This window comes from Pelmatolapia mariae, unplaced genomic scaffold (assembly GCF_036321145.2).
Source record: "Pelmatolapia mariae isolate MD_Pm_ZW unplaced genomic scaffold, Pm_UMD_F_2 NODE_ptg000590l+_length_36542_cov_1, whole genome shotgun sequence".
Classification (NCBI taxonomy): domain Eukaryota; kingdom Metazoa; phylum Chordata; class Actinopteri; order Cichliformes; family Cichlidae; genus Pelmatolapia; species Pelmatolapia mariae.
The window spans coordinates 2,045-12,792 of record NW_027052274.1 but is presented as its reverse complement, the minus strand read 5'-3'; the positions used below and the strand labels follow the sequence as shown (position 1 = coordinate 12,792).

At 42.9% G+C, this 10,748-nt stretch overlaps 1 protein-coding gene across 1 annotated transcript; it reads right to left on the bottom strand.

Moving 5' to 3' along the window:
• Positions 1-1,264: 1,264 nt before the first annotated feature.
• Positions 1,265-6,768, bottom strand: LOC134623375 (alpha-1-antitrypsin homolog; the record flags this gene model as incomplete). Its single annotated transcript, XM_063468537.1, has 4 exons — positions 1,265-1,456; positions 1,580-1,727; positions 5,703-5,973; positions 6,156-6,768. Coding segments are annotated over 4 exons (1,224 nt in total), but the record flags the coding sequence as incomplete, so codon positions are not given.
• Positions 6,769-10,748: the final 3,980 nt, after the last annotated feature.

Here is a 10,748-nt window from a genome sequence, read left to right as displayed (position 1 = left end):
CTTTTAAAAATGCTCGTCCGTCATTGTGTCATGAGACACTCTCACAAACAAAATCTTAACTGTAACCATATTTTTGGATAATATGGGGATTCTTGTTTGTAATGTATGTTGTCAACACTTCCACGATGTGGACATACAACAGTTAATCTCTCTATTTTTAAACTACTTTTACCATTTCAAAATAATATCAGGAAAGATGGAAGGTCAAAATGACACCCAAATGAGTCTTTAACTTGTTTTAATAGGTTTCATTAAAAACTGCCTAACTGTTAACTCAAAACCTAAAAGGATTTGAGTTAATTTGATTGTAGATTTTGGGTTTATGTCCACCTGAGCAGTTTCCCTTCCTTGTTTAACCTTGAAAAGCCTGAAACATGAAATAACTACAAGAATATTCACATTTTTTTAAAACTTAAATGTTTATTGAACCTTCTGACAGTTTTTTTTTTTTTTGACAAAAAGAGAGTGCAATTAAATATCAGTTTTCATATATGGATCTTGATTTTTAATATTTTTGCTACATTTGTTCCTTAAAAATGTACAACTTATTCAGATTCAGGGCGAAAGAATCACACTGATGATATACAGGTGTGTTGGCATTACAGGGTTGTGTATTCACTTTTAGAGAGTATCTACCTGAGATAAGAGTTGTGCTACTGAACTCTTGTGCTCATGCTTTCTTGGATGTCACAAAGATTAACAAGGTCGTGTCAGGACACACCGATGAGAAGCTGGCGACTGGAACCAGAATTCATAAGTGGACGAGAGATCAGAATATTCTGAATATTTATTAGAATCTGTTGAAATGCTACTCGGCATCTAATATCAGCGAGCGGGTTAGATAATAACCTTCTCCCATTGGAGGGTCAATTAAACAGAGACTTTCCTGGAGCAGTCGGGACAGTGACCCCCAAACTGAGCAAGTGGCTTCTGTAAATCCCAGAGTGTCTTTGTAAGTCTGGGATTTAGTAACTAGTTTTCTTGCCCTATGAGCCACGTCTTAGTAGAATATCTCAGAAACAAACCACAGCAAATTTCTCATTTATTTAGTATCAATATTTTTAGTTAAAAACTATGATAGTCTTAAGATTTCTTCTTTTTTACCTGAGCAAAATGTCCTCAATATTACTTTTGTAGACCACATAAATTAGTGTGTGCAGACTGACAAATATTTGTTTAGTGTGAGCTGTCAGTCTTTTATATCATGAAAGGATCCTTATGATGACAACTGTGATCAAACATATCATCTCACAACTATGTGCAGTTATGAAGCTGTTGGTTTGTTGATCCTGCCCATGAAGAGGATGCTTCCAGTCGAGTTTTCTAAAATGAAAACTAAGAAGGGCCTGTCAATTCTGACGGGTGTTGGTGTAGTCAGTGGGATCCATTCAGAAATGGTGATGGCTGCTGCCTCTGTTCCCATCTCGGTGACACTGATCGTGGCCTTATGGGACGCCTGTGGGAAGAAATAAGAAAGCGGGCAGATCAAAGCTAATTTCTCAGAATTCAGTTTAACTAAAAAAGTAGGCATGCTCTAGTCCTGTTCCCTAAAAAGAAGTAAAAAGGAAACTTCACCCACCTTTGATACTTTAAGTGGAAACTTGTTAGACACAGCAGAGAAATCAGCGATGTTTTCAAAAGCACTTGTGATGCCCATTTCTTGCAATATATTCCTCAAGGAGGCATTAGTGGCAATGGAAAATTTTGGCATATAAAGTTCCACATACCTGAGAAACAGAGAAACCATAATTATACAGTTAAACTGCTAGTGGTTCCATTTTTTTCTAACTGGCTCAGCTCAATCTTCACTGCAACAGTCTGGAACAACACCCACATTCCTGCTGATGCCACGCCAATCCGCCAGTCCAACTTGCACACCACCTTCACATCACTCATGAGTAAGCTTGCAAGATACTTTAACTCTCTTGCTTGAAGCTGTAATTGTTTCTGGGCCATTGACTTAGTGTTTTGATCTTTTCTTTATTGCTTTTGTAAGAAACAGGGTTTGTTGCTAGTTTCTGTTTTCAGTGCTTGGTGCTTTTTTCCTATTGTAATTGTGTTTATTATAATCCTTCTATAAGCTTGTGCTGCCTTCCCTGTGTTTCCTGTGTGCAGCTGTTAGGTCTCCCTCACTGTAGGTTGGGTTCTTCCCTTTTTATTTTGCCAGTCTCTGGTCCCATCTGCTTTATGTACGCATCCTTACTACTTGGTAGTGTGTTTTCCTTGCTCCGGATTCTCTTGGCGATAGCGGGGTGTTTATCAGCCAAAGACCTGTCTCATTTTGGTTCAGCTTTCAGTTGAGAGGTGTCCCATCACCCTTACCATTAGCCACACTGAGGGTCTTCACCACTTACATCAGCCTGCAGCCAAGCCGCCTAAATTCTCTACATGATCATCGGCCTGTAACAGCCACCAGAAGGTCTTCTACACCTTCGTTGATTTCTGGCTGTGCTACCAGAGGGTCTTTGCAGCGACCCTCAGCCTCCAAAGGACAAAGCCTTCAGTGGTCTCCTGTCAGACCCTCCATCCCTATCATCCAGATTCATCTCAGCCACCAGGGTTGATTTGTCTCTGCCGGTGGTTTCCCAGCCGGCCCCCTGACCTGGCTACCCTCTTCTGCTGGTTCCGTGGCCAGCACCCAGAGTTGCTCCACTCAACAGACCTCGCAGAGTTCTTTAAGTCTCCCCTTTGCATTTCCATTCCTTCTCATGAGTCCTGCATTTGGATGCACATCCTGTCAACTACACTGGCAAATTGTGACAGACGCAGCCTCATTCTCCCAAACCAGAGGGTGCATTTCATTTGGGTGCAAACCACTCCAGTGCATGATGAAGTGACACTCTGATGAAGCCAACAGTATCACATCGTCCACAAAAAATACAAATACGTCTCTTCAGTCACTTCTCCAAGTCTACGAAACACATGTATACAGGAGGGTCAGCCTGCCATGATACCCCCAGAAGTCCTGCAAAGGGTAACAATCTGGTTGAAGGTTCAATGATTGCCAAGAGCCTCCTTTCCAGCAGTGTAATAAAGTTATAACTGTTTTTTTAAAATGCACAGGCGATATAGGGAACCCTCGGGTCTCCAGACTCAAAGTTCCTCAAAGTGCTCTTTCCATAACCCAAAAATATCCGCAGTCCAGGTCAGCATTTCTTCTGCCCAAACAGCCCAGCCCTGCTTTCCCATCCGGGATACTTTCACATTTATTCATGTAATATTGACATATTTCAGTGTTACCTCATCATACCAAAACATATTCTGCAAAGAACACACTTTTCCTCAGTTTGGGTTCTGTTAGTACACGTAATATCTATACAGTGTTGAACTTACACAGTGTGCAGATTTATACTAATCAAACACAGAAAGTTGTTCTACTATTGCAAAATGATCATTTTGACTCTACAATCCCTCAAGTAGCCACATCTGCAAATGTTTCTAGCTTGTTGTGCATCTGATCATATACAACATTAGATTATTCTACATACAATGGGAATTACTTTTTAACCTACATAAACAATGGCACAACACATGTAACATCAAAACCTGATACATAGCTGCCCATTGTGCCTGTTTGGTTCTTTAGCCGTCACAATTGTTGTCTGAAAGCCAACAAAGGTACCCAATGGATTTTTCTTTACCAAGTGGATCATCACGGCCTTGCCGTGTTGGTCCATTTAATCAACCTTTATGGTTACTATTTTTTTTTTTTTTTTTTTATTTTCAGTTGTTACAGACGGGACAGACATGGCTGGGAGATGGGAAAGGGAGAAAGAAAGATGAAGGAAAAGAAAAACAGAGGGAAAGAGGGACAGTGAGAAAGGGCACTTAAAAAGAAAAGAAACTCCCAGATCACCTGTTGAGAGAAAAAAAAGAGAAAACAAGCAAAAAAAAGAGAGCAACATAATAAACACAGCACCATCGCATTAATCTAGCTAAGTGTAAATAACAGTAAATACTAAATATTGAATTTTGTTGTGCAGCACGCAGGACCGACAGCGCACAATGTGCTATGAGGTAGCAGCCAAGAAAGGTGTAGTTTGTGTCTGTGAACACCCGTGTGTACACCTGTGTGGATCAGCACGCTTGTATTCAAAAGGCTAAGGAGCTCCTTAGACTACGATGACCTGGATGACTGAGAACCTTCACAGGCATATTGTATTCAAAAGGTTTCTCCACATAACGATCTGCTAGAGCAGGGGTGTCAAACTCCAGGCCTCGAGGGCCGGTGTCCTGCAGGTTTTAGATCTCACCCTGGGTCAACACACCTGAATCGCATGATTAGTTCATTACCAGGCCTCTGGAGAACTTCAACACATGTTGAGGAGGCCATTTAGCTATTTAAATCAGCTGTGCTGGATCAAGGACACATCTCCAGGCCTCGAGACACCGGCCCTCGAGACCTGGAGTTCGACACCTGTTTGCTAGAGGGTGTGGGAAGCCATAGCCCCGTCCCCCAGGGCATGAAGCAGGCATGGAGGAGATCCAGGCCCCAGACATCCAGAGGCCCCCAGAGTGCGAGAGCCCAAGGAGGACCACCGGAGGGGCATCCGTGCCACCCTCCTGGGAAGAGCCGAGGAGAGCCCCAGATGAGGGGTCACCCAGCAGCCACAGAAGCCAGAGGAGGCTGCAGTGGCACGCCCTCGGGCTCTGCCGGCAGCCAGCTGTGCCAGTGTGAACTGAGCCCTAGGCCCAGAGGCCAGAGGTCTGAAAGCCCCCCACCCCCCGGAAGGGGCGCGACTGAGCCATGGGCGGCAGGCCCTGCCATGCAGCCACTGGGAGTGAGCCGGTACATACCCAAGCACCCCAAGAAACAAGATCCACCAACGCACCTATGCCTGAGGGCATCAGCCACCAGCAGGGAGTGTGGTGAGGGGAGATAGGCCTCCATACTTTGGAGGGCCTGAGATGTTCCTAGAGGGGTGGAGTCTGAGACCCGACCTGACGTATAGACAGACAAACAGGTACACACAGACACAAACTTGCATTCCCCCCCTCATGCACACATATACAAACACTCGACTCGGCACTCAACTCAATGGACACTGTACACACAATCACACTCCCCAAACATAGTCTATACCCCAGGTCCAGGTACCCTCGCCCGCAGAGGAGGAAATTGCACCTTGACCCAGAAGATGTTACCCTTTCCCCCGGGGTGGAGATAAGCAGACCGCGCCCTGCCCTGCAGCAGCAGGGAGGCCCCGCATCCCAGACCCCAATTGGACGGCCAACACCTCCGTCCAGCCCCTCCGCTAACAGAGAATGGGGGTGTGTGAAGACCCCATACCTCCCTCCTTCCGCTCAGTGTAGTTGCGTGTTGTTCTAAAGTGCATTTAAAACATGGGAGGGCATGGTGCTGCTGCCAGAGAGCAGCAGGTGTCAGGTGTCATAGCTGCCCCTTTTAGCTAGCTTGTAACACTGGAAATACTGCCAAGACTGATTATGGAAATTTAGAAAATTATTGTATTGCACAGCCAAGATGACGACCATTAAGGGAGAGAAGTGTACAGCCTTCCAATGGTCACAAATAAACTCTATACCTTTAGTGCATTGCACGTCCATCTGATTCTCAGTGTAAATAAACTTTGGGTCTCGTAATAGCAAAGCTAAAAGCAAAAGATTTATGAGACACAGAAATGGGTAACACACTTCATCTACTACCAAGAAAAAATATTCAGACACAATGCAATAAGTCTTACATCACAGATGCTGAGTTTTGCCACTTTCGTATTTGGTTCTTCTTGATGTTTTCCTCCACACTCCTCATCCCGCCTTCATCAGGAAGGACAATCATCATGGAGGTGTGACTCTTGTATGGCAGCAAGATGATGCTGGTGTGGTTCTCTCTGTCCTCATAGAAGTGGTAGTATCCCGTCCTTACCATCATGTCAACCTGAACTTTGGTACTGCTGTCAACATGGAAGTCCGCCTTATGTGTCATTTCACTATTAAATGGTTTCTTCCAGTATCCTGCACGACACAGTGGAAAGTGGTGATGACAATACTGGGATGTGTCAGCATAAATCATACTACTTGTTGAAAGTATATTTCAATCATCAGCTGACATCTAAGCTGACCTTTTTTATTTAAATATATGTGATATTCATGTTTGTCTATTGTAGCCTAACAATAGACTTGATCAGGCTGCTTACCTTTAAAATAGACATAGTTAATGAGCATCATCATCGTTTCAGGGTCAACATCGTTCACCATATCTTTGATCTTGTCCTGTGTTTTATTGGCAATGTGTCTGTTGATTTTATCTGCAGCCTCAGCAGGGTTAGTAAAGTTGATTTGCAAGACTTCACCAGAGTAATGCTGCTTGGCATCATTCAGAAACTTCTCCAGAGGACTGAAACCTGAGTGCACTGCAATGGTATTGCCAACATCCAGCTTTTGGTTCTCCTGGCTTTGTCCAAGCATGTGGAAAAGATGTTGGTAGGCTTCATTGACCTGAGTCTGGTTTAAGGTGCTGTAGCCCAGGCTGGAGAACAGCTGGCTGTGGGTTTCACTATGGGCCCCAGCAGACAGTACGGACAGGGCAGTGGAGATGCCCAGTGGTGAGAAGAAAATGTTGTTTCCAGCAGCAGTCCTCGCATTCAGACGTTTGTAGAAGGCAAAGGCAAAGTCAGCATTAGGAGCAGAGAGCTTGTGGCAGCTCATATGGTCTTCAGAACCACGGTTGTGGTGGAGATGGTGGTCTGCCGAGGCTACAGCGAGCAACAGTGCAATGAGTGCACAGCTACAGAAATGCATCTTTAGAGTCTGTGGATTGGAAATCAAAGAAGTAATACAAAATGAGTTCCAGTTAAAGTTTTTCATTACAGGCAGTTATCTATCTGTACTGTAAATCATAATTCCTCAACCTTTGGTAAAAAGAAGTCATCTAATTAAAGCTTTCATCTACCACCTTTACAGGGGCAGCAGTCTGAGTAGAGAAGTACACACTTCCCTTACCCCAACCACCTCTTCCAGCTTATCCGAGATAGACTGACTTGTTCCCAAACAAGGCAAAAATTATAATGTCTCCAGCAACTCCTGGGCCTGCCCTGTAGCCTCCTCCCAGTATGAGATTCAAACAGCTCACCTAGGTTTCCAGTAGTCATCCTAGTCAGATGCCTGTAGCACCTCAGCTGGCTGTTTTCCATTTGGAGGAGCAACGGTGCTGCTTTGAATGTCAAAGCTCCCCACCCTATCCTTAAGCAAGAGCTCAGACATCCTTTAAAGGAAACTCAGTGCTGTTGTTTGTATCCGCAACATCATTCATTCAGTCGCTTCATGGGACCTTGTTACAATAGGACCATAGATTGACTGGTAAATTGACAGCTTTGCTTTTATGCTCCACGCTCCTCTCACTCATAAACAACACCTTGAGACCCAGGCCTGAGTTAGCTACCCCACCCTTTTCCTTCTGAGAACCATGGTGCTGATTCTCATTTCTGTTTCTTTACACTTGACCGCAAACTGCTCCAGTGCAAGCTGGAGGTCATCCCCCGATCAAGCCAACAAAACTCCATCATTTAAGAAAAGCAAAGATGAAATACTGAGGCCGACAAAGTGTACATCCTCCACCACCGTGCAACATCTAAATATTCTGTCCATAAGAATTATGACCAGAATTGTGACAAGCTGTAGCAGAGATGGAAGCAAGTCCGGTTTACTGCTGAAGATACAAACCAGGCACTCGCCATGCCTGCAACAACAAGCCAGACACCTCATAATCTCGAAGCACCGCCCTTCTCTAAGTCCACAAAACAGATGGTTGGGCAAACTCCCACCCCTTGAATATCCTCAAGAGAATAAAGAGCTACTCCAGTGTTACATGGGCAGAATGATAACTGTTCCTGAAGGTATTCGAACCTGAAGGCACAGAACCACAGGCAGAGAACCAGGGGGATACAAGGATACCTACTCCTGCCCACTGCCTCTCAGCTGGGGCACCTCCAGAGTGGAACAATTATATTTTCTAATGAAATAATGCAGTTACAGTATCTGAAATCTAAAGGGAGTTATTATTGTTTACCTTTGTCTTTCATACTTTAGCAGACTCATTTTCCCAAATATTTCCTGTTAATCTACTGTCAGCTTACATTACTGTGGCTCAATGAATCACTCAAACATTATTTGCCAATACAGTAGCTTACAGTTGTACTATGATGGCCACACTCCCCTCGAAATATGCAAAATATCTGCACCTACAGTCAAAGAGGCAGAAAAATATACCGGTACACCTTGAGAAAACTTGGTTGCGCTCTATTACAGCAGTAATGTTGCAATAGTGGGTGGAAACGAGAAGGTAAACGTATGGAAATAGCGAGTTACTATCACTTTATTAACAATGTGATATTCAAGTAATAAGCAAGTAATATCCTGCACCAGCAATGGTGTTAGCCGCAAGTAGGTAGCAGGCGGCCACAGCGCAAAACCACAAAATAATAGCACAGTAATGTTTTGGTGAGACTTTTAAATCCTGCTGCCAGTAGAACAGAAACATCAGGGAATTCAAACTTTTCTATACTTACTTCAAAGTCGTAGCAGTTTTAGCATTTTGCAGTCCTGGTTGTTTTTGATTACACAGAAATTAATTCACTTTTTTCTAAGTAATCATCAGACTTTACGGATTTTGCTTGAATGCGTTATTAACATAGAATTAAAGCTGTATTTGTCAGGCTGGATTCTCTGCACAGAAACTACAAAACTTGCTTCCACATAACAGGAAACCAAAAATTAACAAAGACAAATGCTGGAGATAAAAGCATAAAATCAATTCCAATATTATAATGTTGTAATACGATCCTGAAATGTTGGAACATCACCAATGATTAATTATTTATTTATTTTGAGGTTTAAATCATTTTAATGTTAGGAAACTCTAATGCACAGAACTTGATATTTCTACATCTTCCCCTTCTCGTTTCTGCCGTATTGCCGCACTGTCACCTGTTACTGAAAACTTTATCAAAATGTTCAGTGTGTCAGTGTCTCTGCCACTGTAGATGTTTGACTTGTACATACGGATAAAAACAAAAAGCAGAATGAACTGAAATTTTGAGAACACCTCATAACACCGTATAAAATACAACAAATGAAAAGAATGAAAGAAGCAGTCAATTAATGGAGGCTTATGCTTACCATTAACATCTTATTTAGTGCAGTTTCCAGAAACTCTGGGGGTTTTTTTCCAGCAAGATTAAAGAAAGTTCGCTGACATTTCTGTTAAAGATTAACACAGATCAGCATTCTCTTTACAGAACTTTTGGATTGATTCGTTTGACTTTGTTCATACAACAAGACTTGCTCAACAGCACAGGTAAATAACTCTGAGTGAATTTATGAAAACAACTGTTCGAAAAAACTGAAGACAGCAGAAATCTGGAGCCTTTTTATGAAATACATGGTAGCTTCTTTTCAACAATTATGTTTAACTGAACTTGCAAATCATACAGGCAACAGACAGCAAAACTTATCTTTATATTGATATTTATTTAAAGATGAAGGTGTTAAACAACACTTAGAATATATAGACAACACATGCACTATTATTAACCATGTTGTGTTTGGGGTGAAAATGATGGACCAACTAAAAGAAAACCAGACTGGATGGCTTGTTGCTGCAGGATGCTGTGGTGGCCATGCAGGTTCAGGTTCTGGGAACCATTCATGTAGAGACCATCCGTTGACCTTTTCTGCATCGCACAAAGGCATTTCAATTCAATATTATTTATACAGCGCCAAATCAAAAGAGCAGTCACCTCAAGGCGCATTATATTGTACAGTAGACCCTACAATAACACATACAGAGAAAAACCAAACATTCATATGACCCCCTATGAGCAAGCACTTTGGTGACAGTGGGAAGGAAAAACTCCCTTTTAACAGGAAGAAACCTCCGGCAGAACCAGGCTCAGGGAGGGGCGGGGCCATCTGCTGTGATTGGTTGGGGTGAGAGAAGGAAGACAGGATAAAGACATGCTGTGGAAGAGAGACAGAGATTAATAACAGGTATGATTCAGTGCAGAGAGGTCTATTAACACATAGTGAGTGAGAAAGGTGACTGGAAAGGAAAAACTCAATGCATCATGGGAATCCCCCGGCAGCCTACGTCTATTGCAGCATAACTAAGGGAGGATTCAGGGTCACCTGGTCCAGCCCTAACTATATGCTTTAGCAAAAAGGAAAGTTTGAAGCCTTAAAAGTAGAGATAGTGTCTGTCTCCTGAATCCAAACTGGAAGCTGGTTCCACAGAAGAGGGGCCTGAAAACTGAAGGCTCTGCCTCCCATTCTACTTTTAAATACTCTAGGAACAACAAGTAAGCCTGCAGTGTGAGAGCAAAGTGCTCTAATAGGGTGATATGGTACTACAAGGTCATTAAGATAAGATGGGGCCTGATTATTTAAGACCTTGTATGTGAGGAGCAGGATTTTGAATTCTGGATTTAACAGGAAGCCAATGAAGGGAAGCCAAAACAGGAGAAATCTGCTCTCTCGTTCTAGTCCCTGTCAGGACTCTTGCTGCAGCATTTTGGATTAACTGAAGGCTTTTCAGGGAGTTTTTAGGACTTCCTGATAATAATGAATTACAGTAGTCCAGCCTGGAAGTAATAAATGCATGAACTAGTTTTTCAGCGTCACTCTGAGACAGGATATTTCTAACTTTAGAGATGTTGCGCAAATGGAAGAAAGCAGTCTTACATATTTGTTTAATATGTGCGTTGAAGGACATGTCCTGGTCAAAAATGACTCCA